Here is a 24,681-nt window from a genome sequence, read left to right on the forward strand (position 1 = left end):
ACTGTATAGTCCTTCTGCGATTTGGAAAATTTGGACATTCCATGGGAACATTTTTGGTCTCTTGGTTTTATTCTCTGAAGTGTTTATGAAACTTTTATGTTTTAAAAATGTGTATTTTTGTGGTGATGGAGATGAAACGCAGGGCCTGTCACTCTCCTAGATAAGGCCTTCATTTCCATCCTTCCTTTGTCCTGAATGCTCTTGCCTTAGTGATCCACACAGAGAACATCATTGTTCTACTGAGCCAATCCTATCATCTTATGTAACAGTAACTTTTCTCATCCCAACTCTCCTCAGGATCCTTGATACTTTCGTATTACTCTACTTTTTCTTTTTAAAAAGCATTTATCCTCTTCTAATATACCGAGTGATTTACTTATTTGCATTTATTATTATTATCTTCTAATCTCCTCCAACTTGCTAGAGCATACGTTTCAGGAAGGAAAGTAATTTTGTATGTTTTCCTTGATATATCGTAAGTGCCTAGAAGATGCCTGGCATATGGTAGTTATACAAGAGATTTTTGTTGATTGAATAAATGTTTTGATTACTCCAGATTCTCTCTCTCTTCTTTTTTCCCTCTCTCCAGCCCTCCACCCTTCTCTATCCCCCTGGGACTGGAGATTGAACTCAAGGCCTCACACTTGCTAGGGAAGCACTGTACCATTTGAGCCATAAACCCAATCCTTTTGCTTTTAGGGTGTTTTTCAGATAGGCTCCTGCGGTTTGCTCAGACTAGCCTTTGACCATGATTCTTCTACCTCCATCTCCCAAGTAGCTCTTATTAAAGACATGAGCCACTCACACCAGGCTTGTTTATGAAATAGGGTCTCACTAACTTTTGCCCAGTATGTCCTTCAACTGTGATTCTTTCATTTCTATCTCCCAAGTATCTGGGATTTACTCCTATATCTCTTGTTATTTAAACAACATGTTTCATTCATGTTTCTGTTAATAAATGAGATGAGCCTGGAAGCGAGGGGGGCCAATGGGGAGGGAGGGGTCAAGGCAGGGTGGGGAAATGGCCCAGACAATGTATGCACATATGAATGAATGGATAAAAAAATTTTTAAAAAATGAGATGAGTTTTAGGAAAAAGAGTAAATATTTGAAAGGAAATTAAATATGGAGTCAAATTTAGCTATCCTCAAATAAAGTTTATGAAAAATGTTTTTATAAAATGAAAATATAAAAGAGAGTTTATTCCTCTCCCTTGCTTTAAAAACACTACATATATGAATTATTTTTTAGGTAGAAAAGTGTCAGGTAAATTTAGGAAGTTATGATTCCAAATGCACATTAAAATAGATCAAATGGAGTGAATGAAGCCCCAGAAGTCAAACCATGTAACAATCATGCAGACTTTTCATGTGATGGAGACTGGAATTTAAGTATATTCCTCCATGTTCTACCAGGCAACAATGCAAATGTATTTCTTCTTGCATTTGGTAATCATTAACAAGATGCATTACCTTTAATAGTTTTTCATCCTACTTATTGTTTTAGCATATATTAGAATATATTATAATCTGTTCTTAAAACAACAGTGGTACCATTAAATTACTATCGTGGCCATTTTAATTCTGCATTTTATGGTGCTTCAATGATTAGTGCTTGCTTAAACATATGTCTGTGGACAAGCTGCTCTTTTACTTTGCCAAAAAATGTGTTTTAAACATAATGAGGAAAAACCTTTCATATTTAGTGGCAAATAATGTCTGTTGAATATATAGAAGATATTTTAATTGTTACATCAATATTACTTAACAATTATTTTCTTCTCTTGAATAGTTGTTTCTTAAGAAGGCATGTCAGGGGATGTAGAAGGTACATTAACAGTCTATACAGTGAGATGAACTCTGCCTATGTAGAAAGAATATTTAGTTGACATTTTTTTCTGGAGTGATTACATTTGATACCTAATGATCTACTCTTTGTTATGAACAAATTTCTTACATTTTTCATGTCTGAAACATAGCCCCAATTCTCTCTTACTGAATTTCAAATAGTATCACTTTTTATAGTTAGAGATGAATTATTGGCTATCTGCCCAAAGAGGTTATTTATTCACATAAATAATCTACCACTAATTATCCTTTTCTAGGTTGGGAAAAATCTACAAAGCAGGGGAAAATCTCATAAGAATACTTCATTCTGTAAAAAAAAAGAAGTTTAGTACTAAAGATATGTAGAACAACAAAATAAATAAATAATATAAATCCAAACTGGGAAAGTATTCACAGGCATAAAAGTAACAACAACAACAAAAAAGAAAAACTACAGCTGATAGTTCATTGAAAAGTTAGTAATCAATAGTTAGTAAATCAATAATGTATTAGGGTAAAAGAAATGTATGTGATAATAGAAGACTGAACCCAGCAGTGATTCCATAAGTCAAAAATAGACTATGTGTATGCTATAAGAATGAATCCTAGAACAGATATAGCCCAAGAAGGAACTTTGGAAGACTAGCCAGTATAATATCCTAGCAAATATGTCTGTTCATTCCTACAAGTAACTGTGTCCTTTACCAAATCTTCAAATTTGGATTTACCTCCAAATCTTCAAAAAAGCTGTATCTTCCATTAGAACAGCAATAAGTAATAACAGTAGTTAACATTTTAGAATTGGTTAGTATTATGTCTCTAAGCTTGGCTTCAAAACAAACACTCCACTTTGCTAACATTTATTAATTTTTTTACTATGAGCTAAACACTGTTACAGGTGCACTATGAGCACTTGGCTGTTCAATCTTTGTAATAACCTACTGGATACAGAAAAGGAAATTGAAGCATAATGTGTACTTTCCCTAAGCCACACTAATAAAAAGTAATGACATTAAGAATTGAATCTAGGCATTCTGATTCTGGTATTATTCTCTTGGGAGTCTTTTCATTCTCCTTCTCCCTCCTTCCAATTCCATCTTCTTTTCATTTTATCTTTCCTTTTTGTTCATTTATTGTTTTATTATCCATTAAGTCAATCATCATCCAAATTCTACAATCTCTGGCATATATGCCAGATATTAGCTTGAGTACTCAGAATATGAAGGTTCCTGCCCAAAAGTACAATAATATGGGGAAGGGGGAACCCAACCAAGCAACCGGTTTCTAAGGATGAGAAAGCATTTAAGCACTGGTGAAGCCAGGGGCTTCAAGATTGTTACTTCAAAGAACTTTAAGTCTGCTTAGACAGTTTTGTTGATCTCCATATTGATTTATTTTGCTTTAAAAAATTTTAACTCACTAATGATTTCAAATATTGTCCTACAAATAATTTAGTCTTTGATTCAAGATTCTCCAATACAGAATTCACAGTTCTTATTTTATTTTTGCATTGATTCCTTAAGTCATAAAAACCATGTGCATACAATTCCTACAAATCTAGAGCCTATGCAAAATAGAAGCTTTACTTACACTCCATGTCTGTCATTCTCAGCTATGACTATCTTCAGATAGTCATTGGGAGTGATGAATAAGAAAATAGTGAGAAAATCCCATTCTGGACCACATGCAAGGATGTTGACTAGGTATGTAATCATTTAAGTAAACCTCCTTTAGGTAATTTTAATGTTTTGTTGGGTTAAGAATCACAGATCTATATAATATTTGTACTTTATTGATTATCTATTTTAGACATGAGAATGATGGAAGAGGTGAACTCAGCTGTTATATTGTAAGAACTTTGGTAAATGTCACAATGTAGCCCCAGTAAAACAATAATAAAAGAAGACAATATAAAGACAAGTCTAACTAAATTACTTACAAAAAATAAACAATAAGTAAAAATAAAAAAACTGGTACAAAAGGAAAAAAGAATTTAAAGTAATAGGATAATAAAATGATTTGTGAAATGAATGTAATAAAAGATAATGGATCCAAGGAATTAATATTCTTTTTTTGGCTGTACTGAGATTTGATCTCAGGGCCTTCCACTTACTAGGCAAGTACTGAACCATGTGAGCAATGCTCCCAGCCCAAGTATTCTTTTAGTATCAACTAATTACTTTTAAGTCCTTCAAATCAAAAGATGTGTTTTTATCTTCTATTTAAAAAAGATGCAGGCTGGAGGCATGACTCCAATGGTAGAGCACCTGCCTAGCAAGCTCAAGATCCTGAGTTCCACTCCTAGTACCACCAAAAAAATGTTTGCAGGGTTCCAGGGTTTTTAGCTATGGGTATGCTGAGATTAGGAAGAGCACTGTCACAGGACAGCCTGGGAGAAAGTTTGTGAGACCCTATCACAAAGGAAAAAAAAATGGGTTTGGTTGTACATGCCTATCATTCCACTTCCTGTAGTAGCTTAAAATAAGAGGATTGTGGTCCAGACTGACCTGGGCAAAAAGTGAGAACCTATCCCCAAAATAACCAGAGCAAAAAGAACTCAAGGCATGGCTCAGGTGGTAATGAGTCGGCCTATCAAGTTCAAAGCCCCGTATTGTCAAAAAATAAGATGTGAAAAATTAAATCTCTGTAATAGAGTGGATGCTAAATATGGACACACTTGGAAAACTTCTAAAGTACGTAATTTATAATAATTTCTTCCACATTTATAATTTTATTGTTAAACATTGATATTCAACATTGAGATTAATGGTCATTATGATGTAGCAAATTCCTGATATTTTTATTTAATTAAAACATCCAGGTGACAGGCCTTTACTTTAATATGATCAGTGCTTTATTTATTTATTTTTCATTTATTCACATGTGCATACAATGTTTGGATCATTTCTCCCCCCTCTACACCCCCGCTTCCAGGCAGAAACTGTTCTGCCCTAATCTCTAATTTTGTTGAAGAGAGAGTATAAACAACAGCAAGAAGGACAAAGCATTTTTGCTAGTTGAGATAAGGATAGCTATACAGGGAAATTCCTAGCATTGGTTTCATGTACATATGTGTTACATTCTAAGTTGATTCTTCTCAAACTGACCTTTTCTCTAGTTCCTGATTTGGCCTCTGTCGCTTTAAAGTTTCTGCATTGGTTCCTTTGCATTGAGGACATCAAATATTATCATGATCAGTGCTTTAGTTTAATATGATCAATAGTTCTTTATTAATAAGTGTGAAAAAAGTTTATTATTTTCAAAGAAATTTTAAATTTCTCCCAAATTTAAAGGCTGTTGCTTTTTAATCTAAGAAAAAATACAGTGTAATCAACTTCTGATAGTTTCATAGTGTTTAAACTAGTTTATAATTACTTTCACTCTATATATGTGATGTGTATGGATTGATAGAAATATGCTTCATTTCCGAGTATCTTAAATCTAAATAAGCCGGGCACCAGTGATAAATAAATAAGCCGGCCTGTAATCCTAGCTATTCAGGAGGCAGACGTCAGGAGGATCATGGTTCAAAGCCAGCCTGGGCAAATAGTTTGTGAGAACTTATCTCAAAAACCCCTTCATAAAAAAGAGCTGCTGGAGTGGCTCAAGATGGAGGCCCTGAATTCAAACACGAGTACCACAAAAAAAAAAAAAAAATCTAAATGAAACATGAGGAATTTCTATTCAATGTTCCCGTTATCAAAGTTAACAACCATCAGAATTATATTACCTCATGGAATAAGTGTATTGAATTATGCACATGGAAAACGTTCTCATGTAACATTCTTAAGTGTTCTGCATGGTTTGAAGACATGAGAAGGGGAAGGGTATATAGCAAAGTTTTAATTTTTTTTCTTTTCTTTTTGGTGAGAGAAAGTCATCAAATGAAAAGTCCTAAAATGTTTCTTTGTTCAACTATAAAATAAAGAACTAACACTGGAGTGGATCTGTCCCCGGAGGTGTATCACTAAACAACTTTTTAAAATATGTGCTATGGTTTAACCCTAACTTCCTGGAAGAGTATTTATTAGAACCTTGACAAAGAATGTCTCTCCACTGTGACTTGATATTAAGGGAGAGGAGGAAGAATTTATTTCTTATAGTTGTGAAAATCTCAAGGAAGAAAGGAAAAACAAAACTGTTCTCCTTTCAATTGTGAAATTCAATGTTGTCCTGACTCCTCTGATAGACTAAGGCTATTTACTAAATCAGAAGGGGCTCCATGAGTTCAAAAGAACTCATCATGAAGGAAGTATGAATTTTGGGCTAGGATCTGAGTTCAACTCACAGTGAACTCATATTGGTTTCCCCTTGATGTGGCTAAGTCTAGAAGATTTTTGAGGCTCAGACACCTCAATCAGATTGTGAACATATAAGTATAAACTCAAACCACGATTTACCTGGAGAATGGGACGATATTCCTGAAGAATCACTGTGGTGGAAGTTTTTATGACTGTCACAGGAACTTCCAAACCAAGCCAGTGATTGGCATGGGATGATTTCACTTGTCTCTATGTCACTTAGTTTTGATAATGGTGTGTGGTTGGCTTTTGATTTTAAGGGAATACCTGTTTTCAAAAATGATACTTTAAGGACTCAAGAGACGCATTTTGGAAGAAAAATGGTTATGCACTTGTTACTTAATCACATTTCCCAGGTTATCTTTTTATTAATTCTTTAAAAGAAGGATTCTTCTTGTGTATGACTAAGATGCCAGGGTGCTTAGATAATTTAAGCAAAGCAAGAAGAGTCCCCAGGAGAGTGCTATCAGATTTATTGTTATTTAGATCACTTGGCTCACCTGAACTTTAGTTAGTCAAAAGTGAGCTGGATCTGTCTGTATACCAATCAAGTCATAACAACTACATATGAAAGGGTTTGTAGTAGACATATGAATAAGTATGAATCAAGAAGGGTTTTATCTTTTTTCTATTTTTTTTTAAAAAATTGCTGTTAGAAAATATATCTATGTTTAAAATCTAAAAATCAAATTGTTTTACCCTACAAAAATAGTTTATCATCAGAATATCTGTCAAAATCAGCTGCCCCCCCCTTTTTCCTTTTTCAGAGCTGATGTCAAACCCAGGGCCTCAGGTATGCCAGGCAGTCTACCACCGAGCTGTACCTCTGCCCCTAATGAGCTGCTTTCAAGAGATAAGCATATCTTACATTGATGATAACTGCCAGCAAATTTGTAAAAGAAGGAAAATTCCAAATCTGAGAAAAGGTATCTACCAGTTACTATGATAAACATCACAATTAATGATAAAACTTGAGTACCACTATCTTTATAGGTTTTTAGAATCTTTATAAAATTTGACTACATAAAATTTGAATTTGTAAAGTCAGTATACCATTCTGACCCACTTTTATGGTTTGGGTTTTCAATGTCCCCTAAAGTCTAGTATGCTTAAAGGCTTGGTCCCCAACCTGTGACAGTGTTGAGAGGAAGTGAAACCTTTAAGAGGTGAGGCCTAGAGGAAGAATTAAGGGTATGCCCTTGAGGAGGCATACTGGGACTCTGGTCCCTTCCTCTCTCTCTCTCTCTCTCTCTCTCTCTCTCTCTTTCTTTCTCTGTCAGTAGTCATGAGGTGAGCAGATTTCTCTGCCTTGTTCTCCCCACCCTGACTGATGTACTGCTTTGTCATAGGCCCAAAAGCAACAAGGGCAAGTGACCATGAACTATAACTTCTAAAATTGTTAGCCAAAATAAATCTTTTCTCCTTAAAGCTGTTTATCTCTGGTTTCTTGTCAGAAAACCTGACAACAAACCTCTGGTTTGTTGAAAAGCCTATATACTAGTACTATTTACCATTTTATTAGAGACAAAAACTGTATTATTGGCAAATAATAATAATAAAGAAATGAAAACTCAGAAAGATGAAGGGAAAAACCTTCCTTGTTTGCTTATTTATGTAGAAAATTCCAAGATTATGACAAACTTTTAAGAAGTAATAGGATAACTAGTTTTCTGGATTTTTCGTCAATATTCAAAGCTCTGTAGCCTTTTTATATATCAGTATAAATCCATTATATAAATACCAAAAGGAGATAGTAATCACAATAAGAACAAAGTATAAATTCCAAGAAATGAATCTATTAATTTGACAGACCCCTATGAGAAAAATTAAACAAGTTGTATATTAATTTTTTATTAAAGAATATAAAACTATACAAAAACAAATGGAGACATGAGCTATTTGTACAGATGATAAGACAGTAAATGACAGCAGTGACTATTCCTCTTAAAGTAATTCATTAATTTAAGAAATTCCCATCAAAATCTCTGTAGGCTTTTAAAAAGGAATTTGAAAGCCTGAAATGTTAAATAAGTTCTAAGAACCTTCATGTATAAAGTTGGAATACTTTGAAGAATGTCATGTTTACCTTCATTGGATACATATTTATTAAATTTTTCATCAGGTTTCAGGAACTATGCTAGGAACCTGAGCCTCATAAAGAATATAACAAAGGTCTTCACCCTATGGAACCTATTCTTTAGCTGTGAGGAAGATAATAATTACAGACATCATGAATAAATTATATACTACGTTAGAATGTGTTATGACATTTGAACAAAGACTTGATAAAAGTGAGGAATTTAGCCATGTATCTATCTAGAAGAAGGGCATGCCAGGCAGATAGAGGAGCAAGTCAAAAGTTAACAGGTCAGGGTGACTGGGGTGAAGCTAGATGAACTCAGAAAATAAGGAAAAGACAGAGTATGTAGATCCTTGTGTAATTGGGAAGCAATTGTCATGGGTTGAGCAAATGATTGACATGTTCAGAAACATGTTTTAAATATCACTCTGATTCAAGCTGTACTGAAAATAACCGTGGAACCATCAGAAAAATAGAGAGACCTGGTAAGAGGTGATTACAGAATTCTAGATGAGAGATAAAAGTTGTTCAGAGTGGTTAGCGAAAGCGGAGAAAAGTGTTCAGATTCAGATATATGTTAAGGTAAAGCAAATAAAATTTCTTTGTATTCTGATGTGGAAATTGAAAGGGAGGATGCAAGGATGACTCCAAATTTATTAGCTTCAGCAACTGTAAAGATGTGGTGCTTCCATCATCTGCAATTGAGAAGATGGAACAAGTTGGGGAACAAGGCATAGAAAGTAAGTTTTTTGACATTTTAAATGTTCAATGGTCTTCTAAATATACAAGTGGAGATGTTCACTAGCTGATTGAGCAATCGTGATCAGTTGTATGTCTGAAGTAGAGGTAAAGATTTGTAAGCCATGACTATTTGTGTGGCATTTGAAGTTATGAGATTGATTGAACACATCAAGATAGTATAAAAAGAGACTAATGGGAGGCCAGCCAATGTATGGCAGGGCCACGAGCCTTGGAACAAGCCCATGAGAGCGGGATGTGTGAAGTTGTGAGCACAGAGCCTAAGCTGCAATGAAAACCCCAGCAAGTTAAAGATGCCAGGAGCTTGGTACATCTGCTGAGAAAGCCACAGGCAAGGACCCAGCCCATTTGGGCTTCAAAGAGCAAGGCAACAGGGGCAGCACTGTCCCAGCCTGTTGGAGCTCATGTCACACTGCTACATGCCTGAAGGCTGGACTTAGAGTTGCAGAATTTAATTCTTGCACCACTGGATTTTAATCTAGTCCTTCCTTGCTATCCTCTTAATCTTCCTTTTTGGAATGGAAATATTTACGCTGTACCCTTGTATCTTGAATGTATGTTCTAGTCTTTTTGATTTTACAGAGGCTCACAGGTAAGAGATTGCCTTGAACCTCAAGAGAGGTTTTGCACTTTGAATTTTGAGAAGTCGTTGGAAACTCTTGGAGATGGACTAAATGTATTTTGCATTATGAGATGGTCATAAGCTTTTTGGAAACCAGGAATGGAATGTTATGATTTGAATATGAAATGTCCCCCATGGGCACGTCTGGTACCTTTTGTCCTTTGCTGGTGGTGCTATTTTGGAAGGTTGTTGAAATTTAGGAGGTGGTGTGTAGATGGAGGAAATAGGTTACTGCTCCTTCCTGTCTCTCTTGCTTTCCTTGTACCAGGATGTGAGCTATTCTTCAATCTTCTGAAACTATGAGCAAAACAAAGCTGTCCTCCTTTAGGTTGTTTCTGTCAGGTATTTTGCTATGGGGATGAAAAAAGTGACTAATATAGTTGGAGTAAAAGCCATATTGGAATGAGTTTACAAAGGAATGGGAAGAAACCAATTCATGATAGACAGGCAACACTTCTGAAAGGTTTTTGTTACAAAGTGGAGCAGAAAACAGAACAACAGCTGGTGGTGGGTATAGTACTAAGAGATCTTTTTTTTTAAGTAAAAAGAACTTTTATGTTGTAGAACCAATAGATAAATAAAAAAAAATTATGACAAAAGAGAGAGCACTAAGAATTGCTATTCAATAAACTTGTGCAAATGGTTGCCAAAGATATGCAAATGGGTATTACAAAGTTTTCTCTGCTTAAGATTTATTAATGAAATTTTAAGGTTTTAAGAAAAAGTTTGGCAAAATAAGCTTTTTCATCCTCTTAGACATGCACAAGTTTAAGATTTGCTTAAAGTAAATACTGTTATTTTGAAATCCGTGATATCAGATAATTTATATGCTGTCTTTTTCACCCACAGATTACCTGTAATCTTTCTACGCTTACTACCTATCTATTACAGTTCCTTCTCATCATGAGCTATGACTTTGAGCCAGTAATCTCCCCTCTACAAACAATAGAGTTGAAATAAGTAATCTATTCACTTTTAGAAAACTTTAAAGGTGTTTATGCTGATTATTTATCTGTCCTTATTGGTTTGCAATCCCTTTGTTAATAAGGTTAACAGACAGGTGTTAAGAGTGATCTAAGAAAGAATAATAGATCAAAGTATAATATATGTATGTGTGGAATTATCAGAATAAAATCCCTCACATTGTACAATGAATTATACTAATAAAAAAGTTTCAAGTATATCTGTTACATGCTCCCATATTTACTTCCTTCATGGCCTGAGTGACATTTACCTGCATAATCCATTAGCATTGTAATTTAAATTGAGCAACCAAATAAAGAATATATACCCCAAAATGATTTAAGGAATATCCTGTAGAATATAAACTCTGGTATGAACTATTCTCTCATAGATGAAGAGGGTTTCTGGAAACCCTTGTGTTCCTCTTGGAGCTTGACATATTTAAAATTTTTTTTTTATTGGGATATATTCTTATATGGGGGGATTCATAGTGACAATTCCAATTAGATTTATAGTGTATATAACTTACATTGCTCTATCATCTCTCAACCCTCTCCCTACCCCACTTAAAACAATTGCAAGAGATTTCTTAGTTCTGTTTCATATAAGTATATGAGTTCTATGTACTATATACCATCACCTTAATCTCCTTCCTTCACCCTCTCCCCGCCACTATTATCCCCACACACACTGCATCTATTTTACAGTCCTGGTTTTTGTTACTAATATTTAAGTTGATATTCAAAGGAATGTTTTGATGCTTGACATTATTAAAAATTAAAAATTGCATAGGGTTGATCCATGGAACAGCCTCTTTTGGCTTTTTTCTAGCCTATCATAGGCCTCTAGGACCAATCCCATGAATCTAGGCAGACACTGGGACCTTCTCTGTTTAAAAAAGAATATTCATAAGCCCATCTTCCTGCTTGGTTTCATTGCTTAAAAATTCAATTGAACAATAAAAGAGAAGTATACATTTGTTTTGTATGTTAAGAATTAAAGTATAGTATATGGGATCAAGGAACAGAAGAAGGTATTCTGTTAGTGTTATTCAAGTGTAAATAAATGCAAATAATAATAATAATATTATAATATTATATATTATATATATAATATATATATATTATATATATAATATATATATATTATATATATATAATATATATATATAATAATAATAATAATAATACATGAAATGAGCAACAGTTGACAAAATCAAGTTTTTGAGGGATTGCTGGCAGTGACTGATATTTAGTGAGGAACACATAGAAAAATGTGGAATGTAAAAGATCAATATATTCATATGCAATATAAAAAAGTTGGTATTACACAAGTTGAGATGATAGAAGTGGTTGCCAGAGGGTGGGGGCAGTTGTAGGAAGGGGAATGGGGAGAGATTGGTTAATAACTTCTGGTGTTCTATTGAAACAGCAGAGTAATGATAGTTAACAATAAAGTGTCATATATTTTAATGTAGCTAGAAGAGAGAATTTTGAATGTTCTTAACACAAAGAAATGATAAATTTTTAAGGTGACATGTATGCTAATTATCCTCATTTCATCTTACAAAATGCACATATGTATTGAAACATCACATTGTACCTGATAAATACACACAATTGTTGTATGACAATTAAAATTTTTTAAAAGGAAGGATTCAGCTTGGTTCATTCAGAGCACTTAAGTTCAAAGTGGGAAATACAAGCAAAGAAGCCTGAGACATGAGAAGAGAGCCCAGAAAGCTTGGGCTGGACCTCATGTAACATGCAAAGACACACCTCACATATTGTATGGCCACAAGATCAGTGGGCTCCTTGACTTTTCACTCTCTGAAGGAAGTAGGCCATTAGTCACTAATGCACGGAAAAAAAAAAAATACCCAAAATACCAAAATGCATTGCATATAGTTAAGTGTAACTATTTTATGAAAGTTCTGATTCAGCTTGCATATGCATGAGTGTGAATGTACACATTCATACTGACATATTGTACCCATATACCTATGGTAGAAGATAGAAATTAAATTTGATTTCTTACAATGGGTAGCAGACAGATAGATCCATAGTATTTATGAGACACATGGCAAAAAAAAAGGTGTGCTACAATCTGTAAACTTAACAATTCAAAATCAAGCTAACGACTGTCTACTGAAAATGTATTCTATTATGTTCTTGAAATTACAGTTTCACTTAAAATGTATTCTAATTAATAATTCTCAGACTGCTTGCAGTTTCACCCTAGAGCTTAGTCACTCAGGTATGACCCCTGCGTTGTAGTTGGCACCCATGCTCTTTGCAGTCTCAGCTCACTCCAGACCACTCATCTGCTTTCCTCCTGTGTGTGGATACTCCAGTCAACATTTCCATGCTTTCTATAGCCTGAGTACTCATGACTGCTTTGGCCGTTTTTTTGGTTGTAAGGTCTGGCGCTTGCTCACTGTTTTGTCTTTTCTCCAGTTGTTACTTCTCTTGGCCACTAGGCTCCAGCTATTTTGTAATTCTGTCTTCCCTAGAATATGAGGATGAAGTGTAGCCTACCTTGCCATGTTTGCACATAGTATTCTCTTTGCTTAAAAAACTAAGTTTTTTCATATATTGACCTCATCGTTTTTCCTTTAACCTAATCTCTCATAATTCTTCCTTTCAATTTTAGTATCACTTTTGATATGCTATTGATCATGTTTTGCAATATTACTTCCAGCACGGTTATTTCTCAATTTGGCAAGACCAAATTTATCACTGGAGCTATGTCTTCTGAATTTCTATTGCTGACTGATGTTCTACTGATCCATATCACTTAGTAAATATCTGCAGCTGGAAAATACAATTAAAAGTACAGAATATGTGAGTTATATGCATCCCCAAGAACAGCATGTTTGTTTTGAAAAATGTGCTGATTAACTCCCCCACTAAAAAGGAACAGGAATAAAGGTATTCAACCTATTTCTCAGCAAGGTAAAATTCAGTGTTCTGAAAGTTTTTATTATTATTTAGATATTAATATTCTAGTACAATTGATTAAATTTAAGGCAACAAAGAAAAATTTAAACTTGTTTTACTTAAGCTTATTTCTTCTCTTTTTTTGTTTTAAAATAGTTGATAATTACAGGAATTTTTCATGAGTAATAAGGCCCGCTTCAGAGTGTGTTTTTATGAGACTATTTTTGTTCACTGTTTTGTCAACAGAGTTCTCAAGCTACTCACATAAAACATCTTCTGTTTGCTAATTACCTACACTGGCTACATAAGTTAAGTCATTTTATTGCTCTGAACAGAGGGTAATCTTTGTGACTAGGATTACAAATACTTTCTGACAGTCCTATGCAAGACAGTAGTCTTGCATTTTTTTCCTTCTGAGACACCACTTTTCAACTTATATATTAATACTGCAGTCCTTCTATAGAGACAAGCTTTATTACATAGACATTCCCTAAAATAACATTCTCTTTACTTCTAAGTATACCTCCAAAAATGTTCTCAATAAAAACTTGTTAGGCTCTAAGTTATAATCCTGTGACAATTTATTATCCAATGACATTGCTATATTTCAAATTATCACATTAGTGGAATAATTGTGAAGAGATGGCTTATAATAATATATGTGTATAATTTAGGAATACTTACATAAAATAATGAAAGTAATAATCTGAATATTATTTCATATTTTATCAATAAATCTTATGTAAAGAAATGTGGTATAAAATGGTTTATTGAATGTTGATAAATCAATCACAGGATTAATGTGATTGAAACAGAGTTTACTTATCTTCAAATTTAAAATTATTATGTACACAGCCTATCTTATATCTTATATATCTTTTATGTTCATATTGAACAATATGAACATTTTGAAATAATAATAGTATGTCATTATCCCAAAGCACTGGGTAATCACCGTAGTTCTGGAAGAAAATTGAAAAAAATGAATATCAATAATTATATTTAAAATTTTTTCATTATACCCCCACAAAAATGAGTGAGTTAGCAACAACACAGAATTTCTCTTTTTCTGCCATGTTTTTATAAAGAATTGGAATGCAAAGAAAGTTATAGATAAATGTTTTAGGTCACAATGAACCAGAAACTTCCACATCTGCACCTCTATCCATGAAGTCCAATAGATACAAATACAAATAATACATAAATGTTCATCTAATTCTGTAAACAGAATCTGAAAATTAACCTAACAGATATTATGTGTCATACATTCTATAATGTTTGAACATACTAGGAGCTATATAATGAGGAAAAATATTTAACAATGAAAAAATGTTCTGAGTTATGCATCTTTAAGTGATATTGTCATCTGAACATCATAGAGTATACTTATACAGCACTAGATGATATAAACACCTATGTCTGGAATATACTATCCTATCTGACATTTGTTCTTCTGAAACATCGTTAAGTGATACATGACAGCATTTGAATATATATGTATATATATATGCACTTCCTTTCTCCCAACTCCTCCAATAGTAGCAGAATGATTTTAGTATTAAATACTTTATTAGATGACAGACAAGACCTCAAGCTATTTATACCTGATAAAGGCATATTTCTTCAATTCTGGAATGGAGTAGCATATAGAAAACAATATTTTGTGACATTATAGAAAACAATATTTTGTAGATATCTATGAAAAAATCCATTTTCATACCCAAACCAGTGTGATTTTGCATCTCTAAGGGGAGATATAACAGTCTGGTACTGATAATATAATTTAAATGAAACAGCAACAGAAAATTTCATATTGGTTTTCTAACTTGTATCCTAAGTACAACTGTCAACCCAAGACTTGGGTATATTGACAGTTATTACCAGTTCATTTAGCTGAAGGAAAGAAAAAAATATCTCCTTCTTAGGTTAAATTTTTGAAATCTGTTTGTAAAACTGTATTTTTTTAACACCTAGCTTAGGATTTCTGTAAAATACATGGATAAAGGCTAACATAGTGATGTCTTAAATAAAGATCTCCATTCATTGCCCAGCCACCAGAATTGAAGCCTATCTGTGGAATTTAGTGGTTTACTTGGTTTCCTTTGCACTTGAGGGACGAAGCAGAGGAGGCTCCTCCACTGGTCTCCACAGCTTGATAGAGAAAGTGCTGAATTTATTTTCTGGTAAGGAGTCTAATGCTATTTGCTTTCTCATCCAGTCACTTGCTCCTCATCTCTAGGTTTTAGAAGCACTTGACATTTACACTTACACCAATTTAGCTACCTGATTCATGTGGTCTTAATGATTAAGGAGGTTAAATACCCAAAAATACAACTTGTTAAAGGCAAACATTCAGAAAATTCTCTTAAATTTCAAGTACATAGCATGAAGATATCTAAGTAGTTTTCATATAATTCTGGACCTATCAGTAACTTACCTTCTCTTATGCTAGAAACATGTGGTTTAGCACAAAAAAAGATCTTTTGATAATGGCCAGACAGATTGCTGGTTTCCTATGACTGTAACCAAGCCCCACCCACAAGGAGAATCATTTCCTTCTAAAAGGAAAAAAGAAGATCAAAGTCTCATTGTTTTATATGTGGTATTATTCAATCTCTCATTAATAAGAAAATTAGTGAGGTTTTCCTCAATAAAACAAAGAAAATTCTAAATCAAACTAGAAATTAACAAAAATTTTTGTCATTATGAGCTACAAATAAGTTACCCATGTACATAATATTCTTCATATTTCTTAATATTCTTACTTTAGAATATTATTAAAAATTCTTAATAATACTCTTAGTAATTCAAAATTGTGTTATTGCACTTAAAATATCCCTGAATATATACATATCTCACTACACAGACTTTAAATATTTTATTTATTCATTATATAGCTGGGTATGGTAGTACTTGTCTATAATCACTGCTATTCTGGAGTCAGAGGCAGGAGGATCACAAGTTGCAAGCCGGGCCAGGCAAAGTTAGGAAGACCCTGCATCGAAACAAAATAAAAATAGAAGGGTTGGGAACACAGCTCTGGGAGAGCACTTGCTTTGCATGTGTGAGACCCTGGATTCAAACCCCAATATTATAAAAAAGAGAAACTACTTTTAAAAATAAAATTAAAAACAAGAAGTGACAAATATAAAGATGTATGTGCACTAGTACATACAACACACATGCAAATTAACAATCAAGTTAATATTCGTAAGTTCTTTTTTTTATACCACCACCAAGTCATAAGTTCTTAAGAAGGAAAGTGATCATAAATTTCTGATCATAAAATCAACAAGCATCAACCAATGTGCATCATGTAGTCCCTACATTTTGTACAGAAAATTTGTTAAATAGAGCAGCAAGTGAACACTTCCCTGTTGGAGCCTGTTGCATGTGACATACCTTCTCGTGGGCTTTCTGGCCGGGTTCCAGTCCTTCAAGATGTTCTGATTCAGTGGATCCCTCACTGGATGCCATTTTTCTTTGTATATGAACATTTTGTTCACGCAAGGCAACAATCTGAAAAATAAAACCATTATTCCTTTAAAACTTAGAGTTAAAAAATAGAATTTATTTAAATGTGATAAATAACTAGTGAATTCTGGACAAAGTTAGCACAAACTTATCTCAAAAAATAAAATAAAAACAAAAGTAATGGCATAGCTCAAGTGGGAGGGCACTTGCCTAGCATGTGCAATAGCAAATGATTAAAAAGTGAACATTAAGATTTGCTGATATTTTTATTTCAAAAATATTTTTAAAATTTAGGTCAGCATTTTGAATAATGCTCATAAAAATTTGCAATACATCTCATAAGAAATGGTTAAAGCACTGCAAAATTTGCCTAAGAAAATGTTTTCTAGTTAGAAAATATATCTGCTTGGGAATGAATGTAAGAAATAATCTGATCATATGTTGTTAATTCAGAAATTAATTTTACAATTAATTTATAAAATATCATAAAAGTTCTCGGGCTGGAGGCATCACTCAAATGGAAGAGTGCTTACCTAACAAGTGCAAGGCCCTGAGTTCTATCCCTAGTACTAGCAAAACAAGAAAAAAATCTTTTTGTGTGTACTACTGATGTAGTCATAAAACATATTAAAAACTGAAGAATAATTATGGTCATAATCATGCACCCTACAGTGATAAAGTGTCAGCAATTTTAAAGTAAGTAAATACATAAGCTGTACTTAAATAATTTTATAATACTATCATGCAGACTTAAATTAGTCTCATTATCCACATTTTAATGACCACTAATTGAGTATTTCTCATCCAAGCTTACTTAATTTGCAGACACAATTCAGAAAGCAATTAAATCTTGCAAATTTTCAGTTTACTTTTATAGACATGATAATTTGAACTATTAAACAGGTTCCTAGGAAGTTGTAGCATATATGATTTTAGTAATCCACAGAGTAGAAAACAGTATTCTGACCTTTTCAAAAATTTTTTACTGTATTTATCACTTTTCTTTGTACATGTATGTTTTCATGATTTTGAAACTATTTTAGATTATAATATTGCCATTAACTTATTTCATGACAAATTTTATTATAGTATCAACTCAGACATTATATTAGATCTAGGAAAAATAAATTTCTATAGTATTTAATACAGCAAATATTGAATCATATAAAACTATGTAATATTTGAAATTATGAGATCACTGTATCACATAGACCAATCAGTCACTTCAAAATAGTAAAAGAGATCAAGAGGTTGGATGTTAGTTGTGCTGCCTGTCAGTGCTTCAGTGGCTTGATCTCTCATGTGTCTAGGAATTCAGGAGATCTTGCATATAACCTCTGGCTTTTGAACATATGGCATATTTCATAAGGGCAGATCACCGCACAATAAAAACAACTATGTAAATATTCTTTTAGAATAGTACAGTCACCAGATAATAGGTTTCTCTATTCCCACTCTTGGCCATAGACAAATTTATCCATAGACAACTAGATTCATATTTTACATGTGTTATATATTGTGTTACCTTTTATCTTTCTAAAAAACTACAATGTTGTCTCAACTTATTCAGCAAAAACTTAAACTTCTTACAAGAGCTCATGTTGATCGTTTTTACTGGACCATCCTGGTCTTTCTATTCCTCAAACATACCTGGATCTGTCTTACTTAGAATTGAGAAACATAATTATCATTTTACCTGAAACATTTTTCCCCATTCTCACAGCTGACAATATCTCAGCTTTCAAAACACAGCTGAAATAACTCTCCACAGAGAGAATGTATCTTGCCATCAAATACTTTTTACAATATGTCCCTGTTTATTTTTTGTGTGTAGCATTTATAAAAATCTAATATTTAGTCTTTTATTTATTTTCTTAGCTATCAGAGATCTTAATATTATCTCATGAGAAAACAATTTTCTAAGAAGTTGGAAAAGAGCATTTTCATATGAAGGAGCACATCAAACTATTATGTGCAGACTATTCAATAAAAATGCAATGAGACAAGTAATGAATGGATATAAAAATAATAAAGAATGTAAACCTAATTAATTCCATAGTAACAAGAGATAAAGATTTGGAGTGTGCGAGAAATGTCAGAAATAGTTCTTTCATATTAATTAACACAAAAATGGATTACATCAAAGGAATGAGAAGAAGAATGAAATAACTCCTGGAAAACAATTTTTATATGATATTCTTAACATGTTGCCTCTTGTAGAAAACAATTTTATATTACCATTGAGACAGCATGAAATTTACTATAAATTTTTAAATTTCCTAGTATTAGACAACATCTATCACTTAACAATACGGAGAGATAAAATAAATTAATATTTGTTTTTATTATTGTAAAAATAATTAATAATTTAAAAACTAAATTTATACATTTTCTTCTAATCTACTTAGAAATGAGGTAGAACCATATTTTTTTAAAAGCTCAAACACCAAATTTAACTCTCAGCTTATAGATTAACTTTTTTTGTTTAGTAATATAGGTGAATTTAAAATACATCCTAGTGCCTAAAATATAAATTTCTCTTTCCAAGAAAACATCAAATTCATTCAGAAAATCAAAACATAACTATAATTGTGGGACTATGTTCAAAAAAGTTATAAACTTCAATTTTCTCACTAAGTATTCACATAAGATTTGGTTCCAAGAAAGACATAGTTTTCAGTCACTAACATGCAAAGTGTGTTTTATTTTTTACATAAATCAAGTCAGAAACCAAGCTTTTGAAAGGAATGATATGTATTATGCTACAATCTTAATTGCTCTGTATGATTTTCTATTGCTTTTCAGGACTTGGTTTAATTATAGTTGTTAACAAGCTGATTTTTCTCTTCACACTGGGGAAATTGAGGCATTCTCGCCTAGGAATTCAATTTTGGGTGTTGGGGACTTTCTTCAGTGTGTTCTCAGGAGTGAGAAGTTCAACTTGGAATCTTCAGATCTAGAGGTAGAACTAGGATATAAGAGATGGCTGATGAATCAAACTTAGAACAGCAAAGACAATGAAAAATAGCTGATGTCTTTAAGCATTCTCTGACCTCTTACTGAAATAGAAACTGTCAGAAGAATACTATCTATAAGAATATTAAAGTAGGTATGGATTCCTCATTGGGAAGCATGTTTACCTCCAAACAGGACAGCATGCAAATGAGAGGAACCACTTTTGTATAAGCCCTGATACCTACCCAGAACTTACATAACTGTCAGAAAGTGCTTGAAACACACTTGGTGCCAGCATTATGCCAAACTACTTTTATCTGGGAAAGAGGTATTATCCATATTCAGCAAATGACTAAATTAATATGAAGATAGATTGATGAGAAGAACTGAATGTATTAACACATATATCACCCCCAGATTCATCTGCTAAAACCTAAGATCCTGTGTGATACTATGAAGATGTGGGGTCTTCAGGAGATAATTAAGTTATGAAAACTCTGCCTCATGAATAAGATTATTCCATTATGAATTGGCTTTAAGGAATACAATAGGATCTTTTTGCTCCTTCCCCTTCATCTTGGAAGCAGAGAGTTGTCATTAGACAATGGTTCCCAACCTATGGAATTATGAGGAATAAATTTCTGTTGTTTATAAGTTGAATTTATAGCATTGCAAAGAGAATAAGCTGAACAGCGATGCCTGGAATAGGGTGCTACTATAACAAATACCTAAAAATAATGTGAACGTGGTTTGGACATGGGTACTGAGTAGAAGTAGACTAGTAAAGTTTTGAAGTAGACTAGGTAAAGTTTGTAATGTCATGAATCAAATGTAAGGGAAATTCCAGAGGAGGCACAAAATAAGAAAGCCTAAATCTTTTTAAAGATTACTTAATTGGCCCTGATTAGAATGGTTGATTAGTATTGATTAAGTAGCAATGAGACAATTTTGATGAGAAACTAGATGAAAATGGGTACCCAACTTTAGAAAATGGAGGAGAGGCTATCCTTGGTATAAAGTTATACAGAATTATGACCATGTGCTTTGTGCAAAGTAGAACTTAAGAGTAACAAATGGGTATTTGGTAGAAGAACTCTTTAAGCAAAATATTCAGGGTACAGAATTATAATGTAAGAAAAAAGAAGTGAATTACAGATGAATTTGTAATTAAATGAGAAGCAGAATTTTACTAGTTGGAAAATTCTTGGTACTTAAGGGAGAAAACACCAAGGTGTATCCAAGCAATGATTTTGCAAGGAGATCAGTAAAGTAGCTATTACAATGGAGAAGTGACCCTGAAGACATTTTGGAGATTTTCAACGATTCCCCATCATCACAGGGGCAGATTTCTAGGACCTTGAGAACAGAGTTCATTAACTTTGGCAGCATCCACATAGTGCTAACTCTGCAGATGCCCTGAATGCAAGAGCTGTGGGAGAAAGGCTGTCTCCACCTAGATTCCAAAGAATGCTCCCAAGGGTCTGTAGTCCAGACAGAAAACCTACAGAGCTAGAGCCAGCACAGAGAACCTCACTAGGGCAATTACCAGGTGAATCATGGGGTTGGAGATGTCCCTGATTCTCAGAAATATTGAGCTGGCAATGTACAGTTCCAACCCTGGAGAACTCCAGGCATGGGTTTGTAATCCATTAAAGGTGTGACATAGGCTACACCAAGCAAAGTCATAGGTTTGGGGCACCCCTGACCTTGATGAAACAACTTCTACCCCAATATATCCAGAAGGCAGGACATGACTCAAATTATTTTCTAGCCTTAAGATTTAATGCTGTTTTCCCTCTGAGATTTTGGATTTACTTGGAATCTGTTAAAATTTTCTTCTCTTCTATTTCTCCGTTTTGGAATGGGAATGTCTATTCTATACTCGTGTACCATTGCATTTTGGAAATACATAACTTCTTTGATTGCATAGACACAATTGGAGATAGAATTTACCTCAGGATGAAACATGCATTCAAGTCTCATTTGTATATGATTTAGGTGATATTTAAATATTTAGATGAGAGTTTAGATTTAAATTTTAAAATTAAAGCTGAAATGAGTTAAGACATTAGATCTCTTATGAAGGAATAAATGTACTTTACATGAATTGTAGGAGATAAGGGTAAATTGCTATAGTTTGAATGTGTGTGTTCCTCTAAAACTCTTACGTTGTTGAATCCTAAGCCCCAGAATGATAGTATTAAGAGATGGGTTCTTTAGGAAGTCAGTAAGTCATGAAAACTCTTTCCTTAACAATTGAGCTAATGTCCTCATAAAAAGTATCCAAGGAACTACTAGCCCAGGATAATTTTTCTTTCTGTCACTTTTTACCATGTGAAGATACCTTATTCAAGCTGCCATTTTGGAAGCAGTCAAGGCCCTCACCAGACAATGAACCTCATCACCTTGCTCTTGAACTTCCTAGCCTCCAGAATTGTGAGAAATGAATTTCTACTGCTTACAAATTTTCAAGTCATGGGTATTTTGTTATAGAAGCCTAAAACTAACTAGAAATGATATAAAAGTTGACTTTATAGACTTAAAACTTCTACTTTGTTCCATGTGCATTTAAGCTGAATTAGATCAAGGATAGCAAGTAATGATTTGGGATATATATAGAAGAAGCACTTGCTTTCCAAGTACTGATAACCTTCCATGCTGGAACCCTTCATACTTCATTATGGTTGGACCCCTCCATAGATGTATTCACATATAGGCAATGTTTGACATACCCTTTTAGGGTGCTCTCAACCTACAGAAATTCCACAGAACTCTACATGAGAGGAACTTTCCACAACTATTTTAACTAATTAACCGTCAGTACTCAAGGGTCTGTTGACATTTTTTTAGGAGCCAAACATCCCTTCACATTTGTTTTGTATCAACATCTTACATAATATTGGGGAATATTGCCTTCCTATTCTAATCCTGAAACAACACGGAAGAGAACAAAGACCATGCAATATCTAAATGGAGATTTTGGATAATGATTAAGAATTTACCAGGAAGACAAAGACAGAAAACTTTGGGGATGGACTGGGTTGTTTAGGCCAGTTTATCTGGAAGATGATGGAGAAATGATGGGACTAGCATAGTTACAGTGCTTTAACTAAACTCTGTGAGCACCTGCAAGCTTCTTTTCTTCTGGAGCATTGGTCGACTCTAATTCTTATTTGTGTTTCCTAATTGTTCATCAAGCTACTGACATTCTGAACCTTTACTTCTAAGCACTTCCAAACTCATCATTTTTCCCAAAACCCTCTTCTAAGTTTCATTCTGGTACTTCCCTTTATCAGATCATATTTGTCTCTTACCTGTCTCTGACAAGCTGTCTCCATATAGTAGACCACTGGTGGTTGTGGTGACCAGTGTTCACATCTGGAAATTTTCCTACTGAACTATATGACACTACCATGCATTGCAAAAACCCTCTCCTACCTCCTTGCCAAATTTTAAGATGATAATTGCAAAAGAAAAATTAAAGCAAAGGAAGGGTGATGTGAGGTATAAGTTAATCAGTTATTCAGTGATTTCTGAGTATGAACATGAAGAGAAATAGGAATAGCCAATGTGAACATTGCAAAAGAACTTTCTAGGGAGATGGGACAGAAAATGTAAATCAATACTGGAAATAAATACTTAAGATCTATAAAAATGTTTCAGTGAGTTCTTCAAAGGATGTAAAATTTCCTTCCTAAAAGAAAGTTAAAACATCAGTGAAAATTGATGCCTTAGAAACGTAAAGTAACATATGATCCTTAAGAGAAATGTGAAATAACAAAGACTATTTAACATCTTTATACTCCAAAATTTAGGATTTTTCAAGGGTTTATCATCCATTAGTTCATTTATTCCATGAATATTCATTGGTCACTCTTCCAAGAATCCCACACCGTTGGAAAAATTGCAGACAAGTTCCTTCACTCATGGAAATTACATGCAAGTAAAGAAGGCAAAAAAAAAAAAAAAAAAGAAGCATGAGTAGAAAAATGCAGTAACAATCATTTACTGATCTCTTACCATGTGCCTGAAACTGTGCTAAACATATTATATAAATTTGCTTACTTATATCAAATTTTCACTTGTATTATCCTTTCTTTCCAAGCTGTAGATTGTTTGAAAGCAGACTAAGACAAGTAACTGAGTGAAAGTAGTTCAGTTGGGAAGTGATTCCAAGAAGTAGGGCATTCCTTAAATATGCTTGAAAGACCAAGGATGAGTCCTAACCCTTTTAATTGTCTCTGGTTATATGATTGTGTAAAGGTACTTCACCTCAACTTCATGCTCTATAGGGGAGGATATTAATACCTATCTTATAGTGCATTTGTACTACAAAGTACTTAATCAAATATGATACACATTAAATACTCTGTATAGAAGAGCTATGAATTGACCTCCACTTAACACTTTGGTGTTCTCTTCCTACTCTTGCTTTTTGCTCTAGTTTACTTAAGGGCTTGGAATTACAAAGAGATGATCCACCTTGACACTGAATGCCTTAAGACCAAAAATCGTATGTTCTCCCTCATATGTGGACATTAGATCAAGGGCAAACATAACAAGGGGATTGGACTATGAGCACATGATAAAAGCGAGAGCACACAAGGAAGGGGTGAGGATAGGTAAGACACCTAAAAAACTAGCTAGCATTTGTTGCCCTTAACACAGAGAAACTAAAGCAGATACCTTAAAGCAACTGAGGCCAATAGGAAAAGGGGAACAGGTACTAGAGAAAAGGTTAGATCAAAAAGAATTAACCTAG

General features: G+C 33.6%; 1 protein-coding gene across 23 annotated transcripts in view; it reads right to left on the bottom strand.

The window, feature by feature from the left end:
* Ppfia2 (PTPRF interacting protein alpha 2) overlaps positions 1-24,681 on the bottom strand; it is a 454,825-nt gene that overhangs the window by 124,310 nt on the left and 305,834 nt on the right. For all 23 annotated transcript variants that reach the window (XM_074084029.1, XM_074084040.1, XM_074084032.1 and 20 more), the window contains one exon: positions 16,893-17,009. In XM_074084029.1, the coding sequence (XP_073940130.1) occupies positions 16,893-17,009 (117 nt within the window). The remainder of the gene's footprint in view (positions 1-16,892; positions 17,010-24,681) is intronic.

The sequence above is a fragment of the Castor canadensis genome, chromosome 8, assembly GCF_047511655.1.
Source record: "Castor canadensis chromosome 8, mCasCan1.hap1v2, whole genome shotgun sequence".
Taxonomy (NCBI): Eukaryota; Metazoa; Chordata; class Mammalia; order Rodentia; family Castoridae; genus Castor; species Castor canadensis.